This window comes from Bos grunniens, chromosome 14 (genome assembly GCF_055505025.1).
Source record: "Bos grunniens cultivar Pamir isolate PY7600 chromosome 14, Bosgru_T2T1.0, whole genome shotgun sequence".
Classification (NCBI taxonomy): Eukaryota; Metazoa; Chordata; class Mammalia; order Artiodactyla; family Bovidae; genus Bos; species Bos grunniens.
The window spans coordinates 79,299,248-79,325,610 of NC_141178.1; the positions used below are offsets into that span (position 1 = coordinate 79,299,248).

The 26,363-nt window shown below is 51.6% G+C and overlaps 1 protein-coding gene across 2 annotated transcripts in view; it reads right to left on the reverse strand.

Annotated features, from left to right (window-relative positions):
• Window positions 1–26,363, reverse strand: part of COL22A1 (collagen type XXII alpha 1 chain) — a 230,834-nt gene that overhangs the window by 62,622 nt on the left and 141,849 nt on the right. For both annotated transcript variants that reach the window (XR_015140361.1, XM_086335603.1), the window contains exons 33-40: window positions 25,581–25,634; window positions 24,885–24,938; window positions 23,876–23,929; window positions 23,173–23,226; window positions 21,554–21,607; window positions 18,287–18,400; window positions 16,937–16,981; window positions 6,219–6,296 (exon numbers count right to left, since the gene is read on the reverse strand). Coding sequence is in view for 1 of the 2 variants with exons in the window: in XM_086335603.1 (XP_086191729.1) it covers window positions 6,219–6,296; window positions 16,937–16,981; window positions 18,287–18,400; window positions 21,554–21,607; window positions 23,173–23,226; window positions 23,876–23,929; window positions 24,885–24,938; window positions 25,581–25,634 (507 nt within the window). In the remaining variant the exon portion in view is untranslated. The remainder of the gene's footprint in view (window positions 1–6,218; window positions 6,297–16,936; window positions 16,982–18,286; window positions 18,401–21,553; window positions 21,608–23,172; window positions 23,227–23,875; window positions 23,930–24,884; window positions 24,939–25,580; window positions 25,635–26,363) is intronic.

Consider the following 26,363-nt stretch of genomic DNA (forward strand, 5'->3'; position numbering starts at 1 on the left):
TAAAAGCACTTAGGGTCAACCCGAAGAGGCTCCTATTTGCATAAAATAAGACAGTCTGGACAGCAAAAGGAAGAATATCTGCCGCACATTAAAACAAACTGAATGTGTTTAAATCTGAGTTCAAAATGATTGATAAAAAACCAAAAACACCTCACTGATCATCTTTGTGAGATACCAGGGAACCAAGTCGTTATTTGAAAATAATTAACAGGAAAAATGAGGGAACACCTCTCCACCTAGAAGGACTGGAGCTTCTACATAAAAGAACTGACTGAACTAAGAGAGCACCAATTTGCAAGCCTTGATGTGCTAATTGATCTAAGGCTTGGACATCAAAGGCTGTGCACGTCAAGACAAGACACCACCAGACGTCAGATACCTCCTGCTGGAAGGACACAGCCTGTGAAGTCTTGTCAGAAAGATCAAACCTGAATTTGCTCCAGCCTTGAGGCCCAAGTATGGGTGTACAGGCAACACGGGGACCAGGAAGCCCTGAGCTATTCTGTGAGCAAAGTCCAGAAGCTCCGTAAGACCTAACAATAAATCTTGTTTCACCGATTTAAAAAATTGCGATTTATAGGTATCTAAACTTGAAATTTGATCCCCTCTACCTTGCTCCTCCTCCCGTAGATATCTATCTAAAGACACAGCCCATTTTATTCGCCATCATCTTTTATCTGAAAGGCTCATGGGTACCACGCTACATGCTGGGCTCCCGGGGCAGGTTCAAACACTTGCTTTGCCTTTCATCAGCAGACTGAGCCAGGCCCACTGTCTGAACCTCTCCAAGCCTGAGTTTCCTCATCTGTAAGCTGAACACAATCACAGCTTGGGCTCCTAGGACCACTGAGAAGACTGCGGAAGGTGATGTGTTGCGAAGCCACACACGGGAGCCTTGCCCATTTGTGTAAGTGCTCAGTATGCCTTGGGAACCATTACAGGAACCTCAAAAAGCCTTGTTGAGTTTTGAAAGGAGCATTTTCAATTGGAAACGAGAGTAGAAATTTATTTAAAACCTTTTTTTCTTCCAACAACAGAGGAGTCCCCCTGAGACTTCAGTCGAAAAGCCAAGATTAGGATATTTGGGGTACTCAGCTCCTGGTTATACAAGGGCCCTGGGGCCTGGGTTTCCCAGGGGGCACTAGTGGTAAAGAACCTTCCTGCCAGCGCAGGAAGAGACATGGGTTCAATCCCTGGGTCAGGAAGATCCCCTGGAGGAGGGCATGGCAACCCACTCCAGTAATTCTTGCCTGGAGAATCCCATGGAGCCTGGCGGGCTACAGTCCACAGGGTCACAAAGAGTCAGACACGACTGAAGCGACTGAGCACATTCCTGGGGTCCGGGGCGGTGCACAGCCCCTCCTCTGCAGCCCAGGGGACCTCGCTGTGCACAGAACAGGATGAGAGCACTGGGCGTGAATGAAGCTGCAGCGCCTGTCCTAAGTCCTTGGGGTGACTGCCGAGAAATGCCTGGGGTCCCCAAGTAGCAGCTGGGTGAGATGGGGCTACCTGTCTGCACACACTCCTTTAGAAGGGCAACAGGACAGCCTGACCTGGGGATGGCAGGAGCGGTGGTGTGGTTCTCAGAACCAAAGGAACTGGACTCAACCAGGAGACAAGACATACGAACAGAAGCAACAGTGAGACTCACAGGTCAGTAGTTCAAAAGCAGCGAAGAGTGTGAGATGACCCTGGCACGAAGGAAAGTGTGTTCTCGGTCACTCAGTCGTGTCCAACTCTCCGCAACACCATGGACGGTAGCCTGCCAGGTTCCTCTGTCCGTGGGATTTCCCAAGCAATGATACTGAAGTGGGTTGCCGTGCTCTCCTCCAGGGTATCTTCCCAGCCCAGGGATCAAACCCGCATCTCCTGAGACTCCTGCCTTGGCAGGTGGATTCTTTACCACTAGCACCACCGGGCAAGTCTGGTGCTACAGGACTTTACAAGGAAGGACCATGTAAACGTGAACTCCTGCTCTACTGCTGCCCTGGCTTGGAGAGCAGCTAAGGGCATCTGCTCGGAGCTAGAACACTGGGGTCCAATCCTAGCTCCCCGACGTCCTAACTATGACTTCAGGCAAATGTCACATCTCTTACGTGAATTCCCTCATTCGTAAAATGAAAGAGAGAACAGGATCTGCTTGGCAGGGTGGCTGGGAGGACTGGGTGAGAGGATCCCATGAACTAAGTGAGGGGATGGATGTGGGTATCTTGCTCAGAGCTGGACACTGCAAGTGGGCAGGCCATGTGAGCTGTGGTCACGAGCGCTCCAGCTTTTAGTGGCTTTCATTTCCATTCTTGTTCTATTACTCCCTGGAAGAGGGGGGAGTGGGAAAAAGAACGGCTCCACTCAGGAAACATGACAGATGCTTTCCCACATCATCAGCACCATGCTTCCTCTCTCCCGCAGTCTGTAGGTCTATAAAGGGCTGTGAGCTCGTTTTCTCTGTATGTGAACCCTCAGTGTCTGGGCAAAGTCAGAACAAATGACTCCAGAGAGGGAACGCTGAAGACAGAGAAATGAGAGGTGATTCCAGGCAACGGAGGCTGAAAAAGATGTTAGGGGAGGAGTTTTATGGCATTTAAAGGTTCAAGGCAAGCTTCTAGGTGTTACTACCAACATGACCGCGCTGCAACCCTCCCTACACCCTTGATCTAGAAACTACTGCTCAGGCCGGGGTCCTGGGGTGCTGCTGGGGGAGCCCCGCCCTCGCTGACCTCAGGCTCAGAGGCTCAGTGAAGTTCAACAGCACTTTGATCTGCCCTCAGGCCTAACTGGGTCATTTTCAAACTTATCAGATCCTGCTAAGGAAGATCACAGGCAACCTTAAGATAAAAGGGATGTTTTGTTAATGTCTTGAAGGGAGCAGTTGAAACGCCAAACAATTGCCTCTCCATCCAGTCCCCTGTCCAGTGATGCGCAGAGCTTGGCAGAGAAAGCCTCGCTCGGGCTCCCTTCCAGGCGGGGTGAGTGCTGCTCCTGGATGCCCAAGCCTTGGAGTACAGAGCCACAGGAGGAGGGACCAGAGGAACTCAGCCTTAATGTGAGGAGGTGATGGAAATGAGCAATCCCACCCATGCTGGGGAAGCCACAGGCCAGCTGAAGCAGAGGAAGAGAGCTGGCTTCAGAGGACTGGAAGCGATGGTCCTGGTCCTGGACTAGCTGTGTGACATCAGCCAAGTCGCCTCACCTTCTGAGCCTCAGACAGTTTACCTGGAGAACACTGAAGAAGCAGACACCTTCAGTACGAGTGTGATCACTCAGTGGTGTCTGACTCTCTGCGACCCCATGGACTGTAGCCCACCAGGCTCCTCTGTCCGTGGGATTTCCCAGGCAAGAAACCTGGAGCGGGTTGCCATTTCCTCCTCCAAGGGATCTTCCCAACCCAGGGACTGAACCTGTGTCATCCTGCATTGCAGGAGGATTCTTTACCACTGAGCCACCAGGGAAGCCCTAGACACCTTCAGTGACCCTCTCCAGCACCTCTAGGCACACACCCACCTTGTAGGTTCTGGTTGAGGTGCCTGCCCTGGGGCATCTGTAGCCATGAGGGGATGCTTAGCCCAAGTTCCAGCCCCCCAACCCCCATACCCTGGAGCAGCCTTCACTGACTCCCACCAGGAGTCGACCCTGGCTCCACCCCAACCTGTGTAGATCACCTCTGCAGCTGCACCGACATCTCCAGGGCCTTGCCAGGGGAGGATGCCACTCCCCAAGGGGTGATTTCTGAGATAATTTCCCCCAGTAAACCCTCAGCCCTTGAATTCTGATCTCGGGAGATGCTAATGCAGAAGCCCAGCCTTCAACAAAGGATAAACCAGCTTTCACAGGACGCAAGGGTTGAGGACGTGGACGCTCTAGACCCAGCACCAGATACAGACCACTCAGCCTGTGGCAGGGGGCTGCTGAGCCAGGGGGCATGAGGGGCGCATTCACACCCTGTTATCAGCCCCGCTCCACCTCCACATCCCCCTGAACCCTCACACAGATGGCCCGGCCACCGGGAAGGAGCCCGGGCCAGCAGCCAAAGACAGGATTTATGGAAGCTCCATAAGGTCTCACCCACCACGGAAGCTTTTAATCAGTGGAAGTGGAGGAAGGACCTGGAGCGGTTGACTTGTGGCCTCTCGGCTGGAGGCAGCCAATTACTTTTCAGGTGGAATCACTTGGGTGGGGACGTATTTCAGGGGCGATTTCATGGCTCTGCGTTGGGAGGTGGGGCGACAAGCATCCCCCTCTGCTGCCTGGCTTTCTGATTAAGGTTTTCCTATGGTGAATCCCTGGGGAGTGGACGGGACATGCAGAGGCCCGTGAAATGACGGTGGGACCACTCCAGATCACAGTTTCTCTTCTAAGCAGCTAACGCCTGCAGGACTCGGAATCCTGACTCTGGCAGAGAAGGCCCCATTAAAAGCAGGATTTCTGAAACAAAAAGAAAGCCTGAACCTGCTGCATGTCTTCACTACATCTTTTTCCATATTGTTTCTTCTAGTTACCAACAGATTGTAAAAGACAGCCAAAGACAAAAGATAAAGCTGATGCAAGAGAGGGTTTTTTTTTTTTTTCCATCAGAAATTTTAGCAGAGAAATTAAGAAAAACAGATTAAAACTGGACATTTCCAAGAGGATACCACCTGCCTTCTCCCTGTTTTCCAGGGACCTTTAGGAAGACACAAGGCACTGGTCTTCCCGCCTTGAAGGCAGCCCCACTGCTGGGAGTGGAGTGGAAGCGAGGTGGTCATTCCTGGGAGGAAGAGAACACAGACGAGGGTCCCTGGGGGGAATTTCAGGGAGAGAATGAGAGGCGTAAGAGCAGCACTGGGGCAAGGAGAAGGGTTTTTACTGTGGTGCTGTGGGTAACGGCACTTCCCAGGTGGCTCAGTCGTAAAGAATCCACCAGCCAATGCAGGGGAAGCAGGAGACGTGGGTTTGACCCCTGGGTCGGGAGGATAACCCTGGAGAAGGAAATAGCAACCTACTCCAGTATTCCTGCCTGGGAAATCCAGAGAAAGCCCACGGGGTGGCAGAGTGGATGCGACTCCGTGACTGCACACATACTGTAATACACCAGGCTTCCTCTCAAGCTCTTTGAGAGACAAACCAGGCACGCTGCTGCTCTGTTTTTTGAATGAGAAACCAGGCAGAGACCAGGCCATGCGTTGCTCCAGTTTATATTCAGATTTCGTTTACTGGGAGTAAAGTCTGATCGTGCTTCTGGGTTAAGATGATGACGATGACAACATCATCAATGAAACACGGGCAGTTTGGATTCTGTGAGGTTTAGCAGCTATATCAGAAAACCACTGAGTGTTGGAGCTTCCTAGTAGACTGATGTGAATTATCCACCAAGACCACCAATCCAAAGACCACGTCACAGGATTTTATTTTGGAGATAAAAACCTCTCCTGGGGGCTTCCCTGGTGGCTCAGTGGTAAAGAATCTGCCTGCCAATGCAGAAGACACAGGTTCACTCTCTGATTTGGGAAGATCTCACTTGTCCCACAGTAACTAAGCCCATGGCCCACAACTGCTGAGCCTGTGCTCTAGAGCCTGGGAGCTTCAACTACTGAACCCACTGCCCCAACTGCCGCAGGCCACGTGCCCTCCAGCCTGTGTGCTCGCACCAAGAGACGCCGCCACAGGGAAGCCTGAGCACCCCAACTACGGAGTAGCCCCCACTTGCCGGAACTAGAGAAAAGCCCTCGCGGCGATGAAGACCCAGCAAATCCAGAAATAAATAAATAAAATAAAATTATTACAAAAAGAAAAAAACCTTTCTTGATTCTATTGATGTCGTCAGCGATATATTAATTGGAGAGGGATAATGAACTCACCTTTGCCTGAAAGAGCATGAAGGCAAGTCACTCCTCCAAGACCACACCCCTCACCCAACCAGCTCAGGCTCACTGGCTTCCACTCAGGTTTTGCCAAGTTTGGACAGTGAGTCCTTTTTTCCTCCCTTTTCTTTTTTTAATGAGCTTTGTTCTCTCACTCCTCTTTGAAAGGACACGTCTTGGTCTCCCCAGAGGCCTTACTCCCATAAGAAGTACACCAGGTTACAGTAACAGCATCAGCCACAGTGCACAGGCCTACAGCCTGACTGACCCAGGGATCACGACCCACCACCAGATCAGCCCGGAAAGGAGCGGCCCTGCGGTCCTAGCAGGCCCTGGCTGTGTGTCCTGGAGCAAGGAGGTGCCGGGTGAATAAAGACTCACCGGAGGGCCGGCGACCGCCATGCCTGGCTCTCCACGGTTGCCAGGAGAGCCGGGGATCCCAGGCGCACCACGGTCCCCCTGAAAAGAGAAAACAACACAGTCAAGATGTCACCTCTGGGCAGGAGAGAGCAAGGGTGCAAGGCAGTTCCGTTCCTCCCACTGTCTGGACCACACCCTCCAGCCAGCATCTCTCCCAGCACCTCACTCTGCACACTCCCTGGAGTTCATCCAAGCTGCCCCTCATCCCACTCAGTCCAAAACGCCTGGACCACAGTCACCAACTGTGACGACTCACCTTTGAGCAGTGACTGTGCCCCACTGTTGCCCATGGCTCCAGATGTGATTATAACAATATCACCCCCACCACAGGTGACCACAATTTCAAGTTTTACTGGGCTTTTTCCACGTTTCTCCTGCCAGCATCCTGAACTCACCCCAGAGTTGACCATGTAGCCACATTTCAACCCAATCCCCACATCATCAATAAATGAATTCATCATTTTGCCAATAATGTACCAAGTACCTATATTTTGTGAGTCACTTTCCCAGGGTTTGCAAGGGGCAAGAATGAAATACAATCTCTGCCTTCAAGCATGGTGGTTAATAGAGTGTAGGTTTAAGTTCTGGTTTCAACACTTGGTAACTGCCAGCTTCAGAGGGCAACAATTTCCTTCATTTACAAAGGCCAGGGTATACCAGGAGCTGCCAGGCCAGTAGAGGCTATGTTTTTTCAGAGATCACGAGAACAGAGTGCCTGGCATGGCAGTCAATGCACTTCAGCTGCTGTGGTTGTTGCTGGTCTCAGGTGCCCATCATTCTGGACTTTGATCAGACGAGAAAAAGGAGAAGGAAAGGAAAGCAGGGGAGGAATTCTGTTTGCTACTTTCTATAGAAGGACACTGAGACAGTCATACCTTTGTATCCACAATTTCAAAATTCTCGACCTCTGAAAACAAGTGTTTACCCTAACTTATCAGGCAGCAAAAGCTGACTTCTACTGACTTGAAGGCTAATTAAAATCTTTAGACATCCCCTTTTTCATGGATATTTACACATTTCTATGGCATCACTATTGGAGAAGGCAATGGCACCCCACTCCAGTACTCTTGCCTGGAAAATCCCATGGATGGAGGAGCCTGGTAGGCTGCAGTCCATAGGGTCTCGAAGAGTCGGACATGACTGAGCGACTTCACTTTCACTTTTCACTTTCATGCATTGGAGAAGGAAATGGCAGCACACCCCAGTGTTCTTACCTGGAGAATCCCAGGGACGGGAGAGCATGGTGGGCTGCCATCTATGGGGTCGCACAGAGTCGGACATGACTGAAGTGACTTAGGAGCAGCAGCAGCATGGCATCATTATAATGAGTTTGACGAGGAATTTTGCCCCACACACCACAGTAAATGCTATTTTCATCACTTATAAATTACTACTTTTCTAAATTCCAAAATAAACCCAATCCAAAGCACACAGGACCCACACAATTTCACGTAAGAGACTGTACCCCTATATTAGGTCAGCAGATGGTAGCCAAGCCTAATACTGAAATGGGAGGTGACCCTATTCAAGCCACTTACCATCTCCAGGGTGAGTTAATTTGTATGGCAAATGGAAGTAGCCTTAGGAGGTCGTCACGAAGAGCCAATTAGATAATGTGCAACAAATTTATTCCAGGTAGAACCCGACATTGCTAGGCAACACTACTTTATCGAGGCTTATGTTTTTAAGCATTAAATGAAAATCCTATTAATAACTGGCTTATCCTGCAACCACCATCTGAATTTGAAAACTTTACATCTGGACCTTTCAGAAAAATAATGCTTCAAGATGATTTGTTTTTCCTGCAGTGTGACTGTTGCTTGGACAAGTTTGTAAGTTATATATTCATTCAACAAATGTTGGTTGTTTATTCACAGCAAACTGCAATCTGGCTCCACGACCAAAGATGATTCATTCAGGGGCCCTGCCCATTTCCAATGCTCTGTGTTCAATTCAGGAGAGAGATCGGAACAGGCTTGAGAAGTTCTCACGAAAGAGATGAACCACAGCCTAAATGCTCCCTAAACTCTGGTAACACTCTCTTTCCCTCCTGCCCCCAGGCCCACGGTGGCCTTGTGTCCTCAGGACCACAGCCTCCCTCTGGCCCACCCTCGCCTCTGCAAACAGTCCCCGAGAAATCCTCTTCAGAGCCCCAGATGGTGCATCCTGTTTCTTTAGAATAAAATGCTGTGGCTGATTCTGGGACTGCCAAAAAAGCTGATTTGTGCGCAGAGGGAGGGCGGGGAGGGGAGGAAGTCAAGAAATAAGGCAAAGGTGGAAAAAAGTGCAATGAACTAAGAGAGATACGATCAGTGCCGGGTCCCTCGCCAGCATCCTGGACGGTGAGAGGACGAGGCGGAGGAGTTCACACTGCCGCCGAGCGACAGCAAGTCCAGTCTCAGGACCGAGACCGAGTCCCCCTTAAAACCACATTCCCCTGCGGGTTCACGACTAACCTCTCTATCCAAAAGTTTACTCCTACCCTTGCCCTGCCCCTGCTCCCCCCAGGATAGAAGAGGATCAAAGATAAAGGTGGGAGGTGGGGACTGAAACTGAGCAGGACCCTGCAGGGTCTTCCCGGGTATAACTCCCTCCGTGTCCTGTCCTCGATTCTTGTCTGGCCTTCCCCAAGTCCCAAAGAGCAGATTCAAGTAGTTACTAATTAGGGAAGAGAGGGGAAGCAAAAACAGGAAAATGGAAAGAAAGCAAAGAACAGCAACAAAGCAAAAAGCAGAAACAAAGGAAACACAGTCAAGCAAGAAAAGGAATGATGACCTAAACAGTGGCTGAGCAGTGAGACAGAGTCGCAGGACTCCTAGTTTCTCCTGAAGGGCTATACGTAAAAACCTGCCATGCACTTCTGAGCTGTCGTGCAGAAACCAAGATCCCCTCGCGTTAGAGGATGCTGACCAGCATGTGGATACCGGACTGGTTGGAACCAGAAGGTTGATGATTAAGATTTCCAAACATCACCCTATTACCTCACCACCAACCTGTTAGAAAGATGTCCACCAACCCACCCCATGACCCTCATATAAATGTTGCTCTTCAACCCTGTCTGAAAGCTGCCAGGGCTTCGGGTCTCACTTGCCTCCCCGTTCTCTTGGCTCCAGGCATCAGACACTACTGTCCTTCGCCCCGTGGCAGCAGGCTGGCTTTGCTGTGCATCAGGCAAGCGTCCTCAAGTTTGGTTCAGTCACACAATAATGTCAACCTGGTCCTGTGACCTTGGATGACTCCCATAACCTCTCTGGCACCCTTAAGACCCTCATCATGAGGAAACAAAAGAACATTTTACCAAATTCCCACGTACCTACTGCAGACTCATTTACAAGGTAAGAGACTATATAACATGGAGCGTTAAAAGGTGTATATTGTATTTTATTAGCCAAGTGCAGTTCAGTTCAGTTCAGCTGCTCAGTCGTGTCAGACTCCTTGCAACCCCATGAACCGCAGCACGCCAGGCCTCCCTGTCCATCACCAACTCCGGGAGTCCACCCAAACCCATGTCCATTGAGTTGGTGATGCCATCCAACCATCTCATCTTCTGGCGTACCCTTCTCCTCCTGCCCTCAATCTTTTCCAACATCAGGGTCTTTTCAAATGAGTCAGCTCTTCGCATCAGGTGGCCAAAGTATTGGAGTTTCAGCTTCAACATCAATCCGTCCAAAGAACACCCAGGACTGATCTCCTTTAGGATGGACTGGTTGGATCTCCTTGCAGTCCAAGGGACTCTCAAGAGTCTTCTCCAACACCACAGTTCAAAAGCATCAATTCTTCGGCACTCAGCTTTCTTTATAGTCCAACTCTCACATCCATACATGACCACTGGAAAAACCAAAGGCTTGACTAGATGGACCTTTGTTGGCAAAGTAATGTCTCTGCTTCTGAATATGCTATCTAGGTTGGTCATAACTTTCCTTCCAAGGAGTAAGCGTCTTTTAATTTCATGGCTGCAGTCACCATCTGCAGTGATTTTGGAGCCCAGAAAAATAAAGTCTGACACTGTTTACACTGTTTCCCTATATATTTGCCACGAAGTGATGGGACCAGATGCCATGATCTTAGCTTTCTAAATGTTGAGCTTTAAGCCAACTTTTTCACTCTCCTCTTTCACTTTCATCAAGAGGCTTTTTAGTTCTTCTTCATTTTGTGCCACAAGGGTGGTATCATCTGCATATCTGAGGTTATTGATATTTCTCCTGGCAATCTTGATTCCAGCTTGTGCTTCATCCAGCCCAGTGTTTCTCATGATGTACTCTGCATACAAGTTAAATAAGCAGGGTGAAAATATACAGCCTTGACATACCCTTTTTCCTATCTCGAATCAGTCTGTTGTTCCATGTCCTAACTGTTGCTTCCTGACCTGCATACAGGTTTCTCAAGAGGCAGGTCAGGTGGTCTGGTATTCCCATCTCTTTCAGAATTTTCCACAGTTTATTGTGATCCACACAGTCAAAGGCTTTGGCATAGTCAATAAAGCAGAAATATATATTCTTCTGGAACTCTCTTGCTTTTTCGATGATCCAGCAGATATTGGCAATTTGATCTCTGGTTCCCCTGCCTTTTCTAAAACCAGCTTGAACACCTGGAAGTTCACAGTTCATGTATTGCTGAAGCCTGGCTTGGAGAATTTTGAGCATGACTTTACTAGCGTGTGAGATGAGTGCAATTGTGCGGTAGTTTGAGCATTCTTTGGCATTCATTGCCTTTCTTTGGGACTGGAATGAAAACTGACCTTTTCCAGTCCTGTGGCCACTGCTGAGTTTTCCAAATTTGCTGATATACTGAGTGCAGCACTTTCACAGCATCATCTTTCGGGATTTGAAATAACTAAACTGGAATTCCATCACCTCCACTACCTTTGTTAGAAGTTAGTTAGCCAAGTTAGAAGACAAAAAATAAACTAAGCACTATACATATTAGAAAAATCCATATTCTTTTGCATCCCAGTTTCTCCTTTAAAATAGTTAATATAGGGACTTCCCTTGTGGCCCAGTGGTTAAGAATCTGCCCGCCAATGCAGGGGACACGGGTTCCATCCCTGGTTCCGGCAGACCCCACATGCCTCAGGGCAACTGAGCCAGTGCACCACAGCTACTGAGCCCATGCCCTGAGAGCCTGTGCTCTGCAGTAAGAGAAGCCACTGCAGTGAGAAGCCTGCACTCCACCACTAGAGGGTGGTCCCTACTCACTGGAACTAGAGAGAACTCGAGTGCAGCAATGAAGACCCAGCACAGCCAAAAATGAATAAAAAAAAAAAAGAACGTTAACAAGGGAGTGGACCTCCCTTGTACTTTGTTTTAGCTCGCCTCCTTTCTTCTTCCCAAGGCTGTATTTTATGCACAGCACAAAACCGTAACAGCTGCAAGCTAAACCACACCCATGTTGCAGTTTGTGTTCTTCTAAGTAGCTGTTCACACTCCTGCTTCTCGAACCAGCTGATCCTCACATGCGGGTCTTCTTTCATCCAGGTTCTAAGCTTCCAAATACTTCAGTTCAGTCGCTCAGTCGTGTCTGACTTTCTGTGACCCCATGGACTGCAGCACGCCAGGCTTCCCTGTCCATCGCCAACTCCCAGGGCTTACTCACTCATGTCCATCGAGTTGGTGATGCCATCCAACATCTCTATTGTCCCCTTCTCCTCCTGCCTTCAATCTTTCCCAACATCAGGGTCTTTTCAAATGATTCGGCTCTTTGTGAGTTTCAGCTGCAACATCAATCCTTCCGATGAATATTCAGGACTGATTTCCTTTAGGATGGACTGGTTGGATCTCCTTGCAGTCCAAGGAACTCTCAAGAGTCTTCTACAACACCACAGTTCAAAAGCATCAATTCTTAGATGCTCAGCTCTCACATCTATACATGACTACTGGAAAAACCATAGCCTTGATTAGATGGACTTTTGTTGGCAAAGTAATGTCTCTGCTTTTTAATATGCTGACTAGCTTGGTCGTAGCTTTTCTTCCAAGGAGAAAGCATCATTTAATTTCATGTCTGCAGTCACCATCTGTGGTGATTTTGGAGCCCCCCCCAAAATAAAAGTCTCTCACGGTTTCCATTATTTCTGAATACTTACCCACCAATTAAAACTCAGCCCAATCATTTCATTTCTATAAATCCACCTTTGCCTGCCCACCTCTCAGCCTTCGAAAAACATTTGAATGTATCTTGGTTAACTTTAAGACACCACCCTCCCATTGTCTCTGACCTTCTGACTTTTATGTAAGTATCTTAAAAGAATAAATATTCCATTGATTCATTCATCCATTAGTTCAACAAATATTTGTCAAGTACCTAAATGGAGTCAGACTCTATGTTGGGCACAGCATCTACACAGTTCTGCACCCACAATGCCTACTGTTGGGCCTGGAACAGCCCTTTAACAGCCAATCCCTAAATGCCTGAATAAGTGAATCTATCATCACTCGCATTTTGTCAGGTACTAAATTTTGCTGTTGACCAAAATCAACTTTTTGCTCAGGAGGGAATATGATGAATGACCTCTGGCAGCCCTGCCAAGAATCTGAGTCACAATTGATCTCTGCTGCAGGAGCACAGGCCTGGCTCCATTTGTACGCTTATGGCCCTCTGTGATACCAACACTTCCCCGAAGCAACAGCTTAATGGACTGAAACTCGGAGAAAATGGCTCCAAGAAAAGAGCCAAAGACCTTAAAGCTCAGTCAGAATAAGCAAGGAGGTTCCTGATTAGAAGAAAGGGGGCATGTGAGCTCTAATCTAGAATAGTGACTGTGTTATCTGTTTGGAAGACACTCTGAGCCAGCTCAACAGTGTTTAGGGAGGAAAATGTGTGAGGTCATGGAAGGAGGAGGTCATTTATTGAAAAACTATGTGCTGTGAGATTACTTATCCACAGGAGCCCACTGGGGGTTAACCACGTTTTACTCCTTCATACAGAAAAGGAACAGAGTCTCAGAAACAACAAGCCCCTTGCCCTTATGTCATAGATCTTGGGCTTCCCATGTGGCATCAGTGGTAAAGAACCCACCTGCCAAGGCAAGAGACATAAGAGATGTGAGTTCGCTCCCTGGGATGGGAAGATACCCTGGAAGAGGGCATGGCAACCCACTACAGTATTCATGCCTGGAGAATCCCATGGACAGAGGAGCCTGCAGGGCTATAGCTCATAGGGTTGCAAAGACTCAGTCAGGACTAAAGCGAGGGCATGCACGCATCTATCTTACAGGTAGCTGGGCTGGGATCCTAACCCAGCTCCGTCGGAAGGCAAAGCTTGTTCATTTCGCTAGAAACAAGTCCACCCAAGAGAAGGAAAGGCATCTTTAAGAGTCTTTTTGTGGCTGTAAGTCACTATGAAGGGCTGAGAAAGCACCAAGGAAAATCCTTGTAGCGCACTCTTAAGTCCCCAGGGGTTTTCAGCACCAGGGACAGCACCCAGGCAAGGCCCACAGCTAAACGCTGTGAGGAAGGGCGTCTCTCCCCTTCCTCCCACCTTGTCCCCCCACGAGCCCCTCATTCTACAACTAAAGATCTCTCTGATTCCAATTTACCTTCCCAATGCCAGCTGACTAGGGAAACTTTTATTCTAAACTACATTCCACCTTGCAAACATATACAGTATTAACGCTGAAAGGGTCATCTGTTTACACATCTCATATATAAACAGGGAGAGAGCACAGCTTACCATGGGCCCCATGGATTTGAAACTGGCTGGTCAACTGTACCCCAGTGCAAGGCCCTCTGCACATCTCACCCCAGGTCTCCGCCCACCTCTCTTCTCCACGCCTCACTGCCGCCTCCCAGCACTTCCACTGGGGCTTCTCTCTCCAAAAACAGGCCGACAGGGATGAGTCAGGTCTCTCTAGACCCCTCACCTTCTTGCTGAACCCTAAAGTAGACTCCACAGGGTGATCTAATGATAAGGATCACTAATATTTATTGGGCACGTACATGCGGCAAACATAAGGCTAGGCAGGCAAATACTTTATTTGCATTACATCATTTTTTCCCCAAACTCTGCCTGGGAGGTAGATTTTTATCAACCTCATAAATAAGCAGCCCAGAGAAAGGACGTCTTTACCCACTTCCGCATCTCTCGTTTCTGGTGCCCTTTCCAGTGCCCTTGCCTCCCTGCCTTCTAAGAGGCAACTGATTTCTCCCAGATCCTGAAATCCCTCCTCTAGGGGGAACTGAGAGCTCAAAGTGCTGCCGGGCAGATGCCGGGCTCACGGCATCACGCAGGGACCTCAGACACACGTCTGAGCTGGCTGTGGATCAGGGGTCCTCCAGTCCCTGGTCCTGCCGCCCTGCTTCACACAAGCCCACTGCTCTGGGCACAAGGAATTATTTTACAGGCCTGCAAATTCAGGCAAAGTTGTTTCCTCTTTTTTTTTTTTTTCTTCAGAAACTAGGGAGTTGTCAAATATTTGCTCAGATCACTCAAAAGAACTCCCTCATTTCTTTTTCCTTTCATCGTGAAAAACAAAATCACCATTAGGGAACGCACTTGATCTTCATCAGTACAACCTCAGTATGACTGCAGAGGTCACCCGCCTGAAGGGTGGAAAAAATCAGGCAGCAGGTTTAACCTAGAAAGTGAAAGTCACTCAGTCGGGTCCGACTCTTTGCAGACTATACAGTCTTTGGAATTTTCCAGGCCAGAATACTGGAGTGGGTAGCCTTTCCCTTCTCCAGGGGACCTTCCCAACCCAGGGCTTGGACCCATGTCTCCCACATTGCAGGCAGATTCTTTAGCAACTGAGCCACAAGGGAAGCCCCCAGCAATTACTCTTGAGTTCTCAAATTCCATATCCTGGTTATTACTGTAAACAAAGTCTTTTACATACTATAAAAACAATATACTCTGTGGTTTTGTGGCTAAGATCCCCAAAACACAGCCAAAAAATAAAAGGAGAGAAATAAAAGAATGAGTATCTGGGCCTTCAGATAAAACTTCCCGTAAGAGCAGCATAAATGGATTCCCAAAGTGTTCTATCTTCAGTAACTGGGCTGGGTGGTAGGGATGTGGTTTAGGAAAGTGCTGGCTGACTCAGAAAGTGGGTCCAGGAAAGATAGCCAGTGACACCAAAGGCACATAAAAAGAAACTTTAAAAATCTGTATAAATTTTGTATAAATACATGCAAGTGGATAAAAATATGGTAACTCTACACTAATACTTCACGTGATTTTGAATATATTTGTTAAACTAAAGCAAAAAATAAACATTCTAATGTCCTTCACTGACTATGTCACCCACGTTCTTAAGTTTATGCATCTGAGCTGGTCAAGCAGTCGTTCACTGGCTGTGGGGGCCTGTACAACACATGCTCTGCTCTGAACACATTCTATCTCGTGCACCTCTGGTCTTCTCCCATGGTAGGACCCTGCAGAGAACTCCTTCCTTGTCTTCCCCTTCAGCTGCTACACACATTTTAGAATCGGGACAAACATCATCTCTGCCAAGAAGCCTTCCAGAGTCAAACCAGGCTGGGCCGGGAGCCCCCTCTGAACACTTGTGCCTAAGCCTCCCTCTATCCCAGCATCTGTTCATCTGCTTCTCCCCCAGCTCCTGAGCCAATAGAGGGCTGGGGAAACGTGCCACTCATCCCTGACATCCCCCAGCCCACCTCCAGATCTGACACGCACCAGAGGCTCAGCAGATCCGCAATGAATGAGATAATAAGCATGTCATTAATGGATGCATGAATGACTCAATAAACTCATTGATTCAGTGTAAGGATAACTTCAGGAAAACTGTCCTCATCACCCAGGAAAGTTCTCTTATGAATACTCCCTCATGGGCAAAGTCGTCTTTTCTGAGTCATGGTTACAAGTAAATTGAAGAAGAGACGCCTGCTATTGACTGAAGTGTCTGCTTTTCCTCTCGGAGGCCTGGCTAGATGACAACCAACCCCCTCCCCTGCAGGGTCAGGAGGTTGGTGGAAATGAGTGACCACCTCCGGGCCTGGCCCACAAAATCTTCCCACAAGGTCCTCTACCATCTTTTCCATCATTTACTCTGGCGTACGGAGGACTCAATAGGAGACACTGAAGTCTTACAGGAGGGAGTGCACGGGACCAGGAACGTGGGCCCCTGAACGGCCGTGTGGTCAGGACTCTCCACTCACCAAAACTCCCATTACACTTCACGTGAATGCAGAATAAAGTTATATTATGTTAATCATCTGAAATCCGAGGACCCTCTGTGTCCCCAGTTAAACCAACAAGACTTGTCATTGTTTAGTCATTAAGTCATGTCCGACTCTTTTGTGATCCCTTGGACTGTAACCCACCAGGCTCCTCTGTCCACGAGATTTCCCAGGCAAGAATATTGGAGTGGGTTGCCATTTTGTCCAGGGGCTTTTCCCAACCCAGGGATCGATCTTGGGTCTCCCGCATTGACAGGTGGGTTCTTCACCACTTAGCTACCAGGGAAGACCCCAGTACAAGACTACATCTACTCCTTCACTGGCTGCACGCATCTTTTGTGACTAATTTAACTGCAAGTATTTATTAAGGAACAACTGTGTGGCACCCACTTCCATCTCATGGTTCAGAGCTGCAGAGGCTTTTGTTAGGTGACAAGCGATGAACGTGGAAGTAAACAGGGGTGCCCAGAGATGCTCACAATTAACTCTGGCATGTTCACTTTCTAAGTGCAACCCACGGTATGTACAGTTTGGTAGATAAATACTCACCTTGGTTCCCAGAGGTCCTGGCAATCCAGGTGGGCCACGAAGTCCCTGGGAAAACAAATGGGACAAAGACGATCATGGAACCACGAGTGACCATCTACCCATCTACCCTGTGCTCTGGGGACACACAGGACCGGGCTCTCTCCACGACCTGCTGTGCATAAAGCAAAAGCAGCTGGTTTTGAGACACAGGAGCCTTGGGTGTGAATTCTGACCCTATCACCTACCAGTTCTGCATGACCTCGAGCAAACCCCTCAGATCTCTCTTAGTTTCCTTTCTTAAGATCCTTTTTTTTTTTTTTCTGTTTTTAGGTAGTGAAATTTCATTTTCTTAATTTTTATTTTGTATTGGAGTATACTTGAGGTGTTGTGCTGATTTTGAGATGTACAACAAAGCGACTCAGTTACATATACACATGTGTGCTGTGTGCTCAGTCGTGTCCCACTCTTTGTGACCCCATGGACTGTAGCCCACGAGGCTCCTCTGTCCATGGCATTTTCCAGGCAAGTGTACTGGAGTGGGGTGCCGTTTCCTTTCCAGGGAATCTTCCCGACCCAGGGATCAAGCTGCCTTTTGTGCCTCTGGTGCTGGCAGAAGGATTACACATACATACACCCACTCTTTTCCAGATTTTCCCAAATAGGTTATTACAGAGTATGGAGCAGAGTTTGCTGGGCTTGGAGGTGCTAGGTGACTACCTATATTATAGTAGTATGTATATGTTAATCCCAACCTCCTAACTTATCCCTCCCTGCAAGATCCTTATTTTTCAGATTCCCTCAAATAAGGTCAAGGCCAGGTTTCAGGTTTTTTCGCTGTAGGGGCTCTTCTGATCCCAAATTCTGGTCTCTTTCTTACTTACCACTTTCTGTCCAGGACACACTAAAATGTGTTTAAGTCCCCGTGCACGTAACACCCTCATGAACTTACACACACAGCTCATCTGTCTGCAACACCCACTCTGTGCTAGTCCATCTAAAAAATAATTTCTTCCAACTTTCACTTTTTGCATAGATGCCACTTCCTGTGTGAGGCTTCCCTGGCTTACAGATCAGGGAAACCCTTCTCCAGGATGGCCGAGCTACGGTCATCGGACTGCTCGGCTGTCTTGTGAGCATCTCAACAGCACAGGCTCTAACCCATGTCTGCGTCCTCGGAGTCTGACCCACAGCTAGCAGTCCACACGGGACCCTGTGCCGTGCTGGCCTGATGCGGGCGGGAGCCAGCTGCTGCCCCCATACAAGACCCCTCTCCCAGCCCAGCGGCTTTCTTGCAAAGTTTGACAGCGGAGCCTTTTTTCCTTTTCTAATTCCAGCGTGGTCGTTACAGTCACCGAAGCCCCCGACACTTACCGGGTCTCCATCTTTCCCTCTTCCAGGGGGCCCGGGGGGCCCGGGGGGCCCGGGGGAACCAGGATCGCCCCTGGGGCCGGCTGGCCCTGGGCTCCCTTCTTCTCCTGCTGCTCCCTGGAAAGACAAGTGACAGTGTCCGGGATCAAAGAGATGCAGAAAGTAAGGTTTTCAACGGACAACCAATCTAAAGGGAGGGCTTCCCTGGCGGCTCGGTGGTCATAAAACCACCTGCCAATGCAGGGGCAGAGGGTTCAATCCCTGGGTCAAGAAGATCCCCTAGAGTAGGAAATGGCAACCCACTCCAGTAACCTTGCTTGGAAAATTCCATGGGCAGAGGAGCCTGGCAAGGCACATGGGGTTGCAAAAGAGTCAGACACGACTTAGTGACTAAACCGCCACCACCTCCTGAAAGGGGTGGGTGGACTTCCTGGTGATGCCCTGCTTCAGAAAGCCCACCCCTTCTGAAGGCACAGAGGACAAGCTGTGTAATGTGACCCCCAAATTCATATGCCAAAGCCCTCAACTCCAGCGCTTCAATGTAGAAATATGGTGTAATTAGTTGAGAGGTGCTGATACTGGAGAAGCATGGAGCCTAACCCAGAAAGAACTGCTGTCCTCACGAGAAAGGGAAATCTGGACACAGGCCTGTGTAGAGGGAAGTCCACGTGAAGACACGGAGAAAAGACAGCTGTCAATAATCCAGGGAGAGGGGCCTGGAAGACATCCTTCCCTCACAGCCCCCAGGAGGAACCAGCCCGTCTGATACCTTGATTTAGGGCTTCCCAACGCGGTGAGAATGGTGACACAGCGCGCTTCTGTTGTTTAAGGCACCCAGTCTGTGATGCTCTCGTTACAGCGGCCTTAGCAAACTATACAGCGTGGAATGTGGGCATGGGAGGACACTGTAGTTCTCTGGTCCAACCTTCTGCCCACAGCAGGAAGCCATCAGGTGTGCCTCTTCCAGGCAGCCCTCCCATTTCTGCTTGGACTCCTTTGAGAGCACAGAGCTCACCACCTCCCCAGGCAGCTCATCTCCTTACTGGGAAGCTCCATTAGATGCTGTCTTTATATTCAGCCGAGACAGTCCTCTCTGAAATCTTCCAGAGGTTTGACTTCAAACTCGGGGCTATGCAGACAAAATCCAATTCCTCTTCACACAACAGGCCTTCAGTGATGTGAGCACCATGTGGGGATCCAAAGTGGGGAGAGAGAAAGGGAGCCAGGATCTGATGAGGGAGGGAGCTGGGCTTGGGGTTTGCTCCCGTTTCTGACCACATGCCAGTGCTCGTGCAGCCCCAGCGTGGACTGCTGCGGGGACCCCGTGGCCACAGGAAGGCCCTCTCCAGGCAGGGCTTTCTTGGGCCTAAGCTGCCACCTGCACCAGGCATTCCAGATGCGGAAGTTAGGGGAGGTACCGTGTCCCACGGAGGGCAAAGCAAAGGATGGAAGGACCTCTCTCCAGGCACAGGGCAGAATCAGCTTCTGCAAGTCTCAGGCCACCCACTGGACAGTCAGAGAGAAGAGCAGATCCTGCTGTGAGGGATTTTTACCACTTTGTACAGCACCGGAGGGGTAGTCCCCTTGCAAATGCATTCTTCCGCTCATCAGAGCAGAGGTGTCTGGCTCCCTCTAGCGGCTGAATGAGCCAACTGCTGTTACTGTTTCAGTTCAGTTCAGTTCACTAATGAAAGAGAAAGTCGCTCAGTCCTGTCCGACTCTGCTACACCATGTACACTATAGTCCATGGAATTCTCCAGGCCAGAATCCTGGAGTGGGTAGCTGTGCCCTCCTCCAGGGGATCTTTCCAAGCCAGGGATCGAACCCAGGTCTCCCACATTGCAGGCGGATTCTTTACCAGCTGAGCCACAAGGGAAGCCCCAAGTTGTGTCTTTTTAAGTCATGACTCTTAGTGACCCCATGGACTGTAGCCCGCCAGGCTCCTCTGTCCATGGGATTCTCCAGGCAAGAATACGCGAGTGGGTTGCCATTCTCTCCTCTGGGGCATCCTCCTGAACCAGGGATCAAAATCGAGTCTCCTACCTGGGAAGCCCCAGACGTTCTCACGTTTGCTCAACTAGTCCTCAACATTCCCTTCTAACCAACCCTCTTCTAAGCCCCTTCTAATTTGTCAGTGCCCGTGTGTCCCAGAATAGAGGCCCATCCTTTACACATGGTAATAATCAAAGCAAAACAGATGGCCCAGGTTTCTTTTCTTTTTTTTTTTTTTCCTCCCTCGCTTAAGGAGATTTTCCACAGGCTGGTCAATTATTTTTCTTCATAACAAATCACCCCTTCTCCAAGGGATGCATTTACAAACAGCCTTCCCATCAAAACGTAAAAGTTTGTATTTACTCCTATTACAATGTTTTGCCAAAATAGAAAAGATAAAATGGTCACACCTTCCAAAGGTCCCAGGTGAAGTGGGAATTTCCTGAAGGAATTTGCATTGATAAGTTCAGAGACAGGAGAGCTGGGTAGGAGTTGGCTGCGGAGGACGCATCAGGAGTTGGGGTAGGGTGAGGAGGGGCACTGGGATTTCTGTCTCTGGATGAGAAGCCTCCGCTGGGGGCTCAGGACAGCAAGCCCCTCTCCCCTCACCGCCTGCTCTCTGCCACACGTCAGGGCCTCAGCTCCTCCTCACCACCCGTGCGGCCCCGCGGTCCGTGTGGGCTCAGTGCAAGCCTGAGACCCGGGCTCCTCAGCCCTGACACCGCTGATGCTCACGGCAGACGGTCTGCACTGAGAAGGGGTGCAGTCCTGTGGGTGTTCAGAATCCCCGTCTCCACCCACAAGATGCCAGAAGTCGGAGTAAACATGGGAGACACATGCTAGAATGCGAGGTCAGGACGTGCCGGGGAGCCTGCCCCTCTGCCCTCGCGGTATTGCTGTTTTGGGGGAGGACACCATGTCCCTCTTCTTCCTAATGGATAAAGCTTTTCTCATAGCCTGGGAAGGTTTAATTGCGCATGGGCTAGTATGGGGTGGCTATGCTGGAGCACTGAATTGAGAGAAAGGGGGGCTTGGGAGGCAGACAGACCAGCTCTCCGGCTCAGCAGCTACGGGACGCAGGACACAGAACTTCAGTCTACACCTCTGTCGGGCAGGGCCCCATCTGACCCTGCGTCTGTGGCGAGGATTAGAGGAGCCGACTGCAGAGGAGCCCTCGGCCTGCCGGGTCCTGAAGTGGGTCTGAGCAGAGCGGGCTCCTTTCCTGCCTCTTAAAAGCTGAGAACCGCCGCGGAGGGTGGAGACCACACTGCGTCTTACCTTCTCACCACGCTCCCCATCTTTCCCAGGGGGGCCTCTGGAGCCCGGGGGACCCTAGAGACAGAAAGGTGATTGACAAGGTCAAGTTAAAGAGGGCCCAGGGCACTCAGAGAAGAGCGTTGGGCCCCCTCCGGTAAGAGGCTCCCGACTCGTTCTCCACCTCTGACTTATTCCTCCTCCACCGCCCTCCCACCGCCTCCCTGTCCCCCGGGGACCGTCAGGCATCCTCGCACATCCTCGCACATCGGAGCTCTAACCACGCGGCCCTGCTTCCCGGCGGCCTGCCCACTGTGGGCTGTGGCTCTCAGAGGGCAGGCAGTGCGTGGCACGGAGGGGACCTCAGGGAGGAGAGGGTGACCCAAGAGCACAGCCTTGGCGTCGGTGACCTGCCCGTGTCATGAGCGTCCCCCAGAGGCTGACTTTTCAAGGCAAGGCTCAGGGCAGGCATCCCGTGGACGCACCAGCAGGGACGTCAGAAAGAGGACGGGCGGGTAGGCACACGTTCGCGTGGCTGCAGCTCGGTCCTGCTGGGGGCTCCGGGGTCCAACGGCAGACGCGCGCCCGGAGCGGCTCCCCCAGGGGTGAAGGAGGTGGGCCGTTTACACACCTGTTGGCCAGGGCTGCTTCTGCTGCTGCTACTGGCCACATGCCATGTGGCTGGACCATAAGGTCTCTTAAGGCCAGAGAAAACCCTCGGGCCAAGGGATGCAGGGCTGGCTCCGGGAAGAGTGTGCTGACACTGCGGGGGGAGGGTCACGTGACACTGGCCAGGGTCTTGTGGTCTCCACAGCAACCACTGACCACGTGACGCAGCCTCCCTGTGCCTCAGTCTCCTCCTGAGTGAAACGGGGCCACTTCTGACAGTCACCTCCCAGGGTCGTGAGGAGTCAGGGAGTGTGAGGGACTTACAACAATGCCTGGCACACACCTACACCCACATCTGTCCTCTAAGCCGCTGCGATTATTAACAGAAAAGCTGGTGACAGAACAGGACTGGACTCAACCTGTCTGAGGAGCACAGTTCACCGATGCCCTCCACCGGATGCCATTGGGTGTTGTGTTCCACAATTGAAATAGAAATCAATGTCCAGGGTGGCTCTTAACGCGGGTCACAAGCAGACCCCAGGGCCCCACGGGGTGGCCGCCTCCGCAGGCCAAGCGCAGCGGGGCACGAAGGTGAGCCTACACAGCCCACACGCTCCAGGCTGAAGATGAGAAAGCCGAGGCCTCAGGAGGCCCCCACAGAGGCCTGGCAGCCAGTGAGCTGCGGCTAGGACCCGGCAACCCGACAGTCAGGGCGTCTCACATTCCTGCAGGTTCATCCTGCTTCTGCCAAGGCCAGTTGTGACGCTGATCCTGCATCAGCGCTACTCACAGCTTTCTGCCCCCAACAGTTTCCTTCACCACCCTGAGGTCTCCTGAGTTACCGAAAGCCTCAGGTTGTAGCTTTGTAGGCATCTTTGCTGGGCCTCGATTTCTCCATCTGTGAAATGGGAGCAGGGATGCCTACACCCTGAGTTCTGTCGTGGAGGATACATGAGTTCACCAGGGGGATGGACACCATGGATCCACAACCAGTGCTGGTGTCCCTGCCCTCCCCACCCACCCCAGTTACTCACCACGCTCCCTGGGGGGCCGCTGGGGCCAGGGGGCCCTACAAGTCCAGGAACTCCCTATAGAGAGGCAGAAGACGGTCAGAAAGCCAAGGAATTGATCACAAGCGGCTCCCCCAGTCTTTCTCCAAACTTGCCTCCTATTCAACTCTCCCTGATTTGCTAAAACTGCTTCTAGATGACATTCCCTCCACAGGAAGGATGACCCTCCTGTCCGGGAGGGTCCAAGCCTCAAAGGAGGTGGATTCCAGCACAGAGAGGGGTGACAGGAGGCCAGGAGGACTCTGGGACAATCCTAAGGCCACGGCATGGAGGCGGCAGGGAGGAGGAGTGGGTGTTGAGGGGAGGGCAGAGAAGAAGGTCAGGTGCTGTCAAGCACACGTCTCAGGTGGGGCGTGGCCTCTAGCTTCCGAGCATGGGGGAATGGAAACCCTGAAAATGGAAGAAAATCTGCAGATGTGCACTACGGAGACACGTGCTCTGGTACAATGTAAGTTGATTGTAAGGGTGCGAACAAGCTTTGGAGACGAGCAAGAGGATCTGGTGAGGCGGGTGGACAGGAGCCAGCCCTGGGCCCGGCCAGCCCTCCGGTGTGGACAGCACCTCCCAGCCCTGTCCGCACACTCAGCGGGGAGCTGGGCGCCCGGGGGCAGGGGTCAGCCCAGCCCCCTCCCAATGGCCCGGGAGGCAGTGGCCAGGAAGAACTCACGGGGCTCCCGGCTGCTCCAGGCGCTCCCTGGGCGCCTTCTTGTCCCTTGGCGCCCTGCAAGGGAAACAGAAAGAAGTGAGACACCTCCTGCAATGCTGTTCTCGGCCCTAAGCAGCGACGTGGGGGCACTTTGTCATCAGAATCAGGTGACCCAAACACAAAGGACAGGATTCCCTAGCGACTCAGAGATAAAGATTCCGCCTGCCAATGCAGGAGATGCAGGTTTGATCCCTGGGTCAGGACCCCCTGGAGAAGGAAATGGCAACACACTCCAGTATTCTTGCCTGGAGAATCCCATGGACAGAGGGGCCTGGTGGGCTATAATCCATGGGGTCACAGAGTCGGACATGACAGAGCGACTAAACCACCACAACCAAACTGAAAGGACAGGGAGCAGGTTTATAGGCGCAGAGATCACAGCTCCAGGCCCCCTAAACTTCTTCAGTCTTCACAACCCCCAGGACACAGGCAGCAGCCCCTACCCTTCATCTTGATGTATACGAGGCGCAGAGGGATGGGCCTGCCCAGGTGCAAACAGGCAGCCGGGGGCCCCTGGGATCTGAGCTTGGACAGGCCACTCAGAGCACGCGAACCACTGCCCAGCACAGAGCCAGTTAAGAAGCCAATCAAAATACAATCAAAATGCTAACACTCTCTAGGAGTCCTTTAAATTGGCATTGGAGATTTCCTGCACTTGAAAAGCCTCTGAGAGTCAGGACCCCCTGGATTTTAAGAGCTGTCGGGGAGGGAGGGTGCAGCAGGTTACCAGCTCTCCTAAACCCACACTTCAGTGACAGAGAAATGACCTCCTGGGCTCCAGAGGTTGCGTTTTGGGGTTTTCTGGGAGAACCTCTCTCCACAGGCCCTGGACTCAGTCCTAGCAGCGCCTGTTGTGGCGCCCCCTGGTGGACACTCCTAGAATGACAGGGTGGAGGGGCCGGCGAGGGGCGGGAAGAGCTAGCACGAATTTCTGCTCTGGGAGCCAACGGCGGACAGAGGGCTCTCTTACCGGTGGTCCAGTGGGTCCCCGAGGCCCCAGTTCTCCAGGATGACCTGGCGACCCCTGCAATGAAACAACCCATCAGCAGACGAGGTCACACCCTTGCTCTGGGGAGGCATGAACATGGGCAACGGGAAGGGATTGAGATCCACAAAGAGGAAAGAGGAGGAAGGAGCTACATTCAGCTCAACAGGGCTCCTGTGTGCAGTTCAGACAGGCCCTTAGGTGTCAGATCTCAGGAAAGCAGACGCACAGGGTGAGGGGTGCGGGGGCAGGGTGTGGGGCAGGAATGAGGGGTAGGGGTGTGGACGGGGGTGAGGGGAAGGGTGAGGGGCGGGGTGAGAGGCAGGGGTGAGGGGCGGGGTGAGGGGAAGGGGTGAGGGGCGGGGTGAGAGGCAGGGGTGTGGGGCGGGGTGAGGGGAAGGGGTGTGGGGAGGGGTGCAGGGAGGGGTGAGAGGCAGGGGTGAAGGGAGGGGTAAGGGGCAGGGGTGCAGGCAGGGGTGCGGGGAGGGGTGCAGGGCAAGGTATGGGGCAGGAATGAGGGGCAGGGGTGCAGGGAGGGGTGAGGGGCGGGGTGCGGGGCAGGGTGCGGGGTGGGGTTCAGGGTGAAGGGAGGGGTAAGGGGCAGGGGTGCGGGCAGAGATGAGGGGAGGGATGCGGGAGGGGTGCAGGAGGGGTGCGGAGTGCAGAGCAGAGAGCACTCACCGGCTCCCCAGGCGCGCCAGGATCGCCCTTCTCTCCCCTGGGCCCTGGTTCTCCCTGTTGGCAGAGAAGCAGAGTAAGGCAGCTGCGCCTGGCCCACCCTCGGGTTGGCCGCGCAGACCTTCCGGGCCTGTGCAGGCACCTTGCGCTGGAGAAGCCAGAAGAAGCCGGCACCACCCTGTGCAGTTTCCACGCTGCTTTCTCCACCCACGACCTTGCCCCCGAGGTTCCTGCCTGCCCCCCACTGCCCAAGCCCATCCCTGATCCCTGAGTTAGCGTCCCCACCGCCTGGGCTGGGACCCCGCTCCCCCTACACCAGCTGTTGATGGAATGTGCATGCTCCACCGCAGAGGGCCAGGGTTCAGTGAGGACACCCCGACAATGAGGCTTTCAACAGAGGCAAGCTCCTTCCTCCTTCCAGAATCTCCATCTCCCACCAGCTCAGAAGAACACACTCTGGCTCCATTCGTCAGACAATATCCTTATCTCTAGCTTGCTTTCCCCCTAGAAAATTTCCCAAGGCAGGAATTTGCAAAAGCGCTTTGTCTGGTCCTCAAGTCACTGGAGACACGACCCATAAAGATGGAAGGGCTGACGGGGTGGAACTGGAGGACACAGAGGGAAGGAGCGCTGCATGCTTTCTGCCAGTGGGGGAAGGGACTGTGGGGGTCGGGTCAGGAGAGGGACCCTGACGCTCTCAGACAAGATGCTCCAGGCGTTTCTCCCCAGGGCCTGAGATCCAGGAGCAGACTTCACCATGGGGGTGCTCAGCAAGCGCCCATCAAC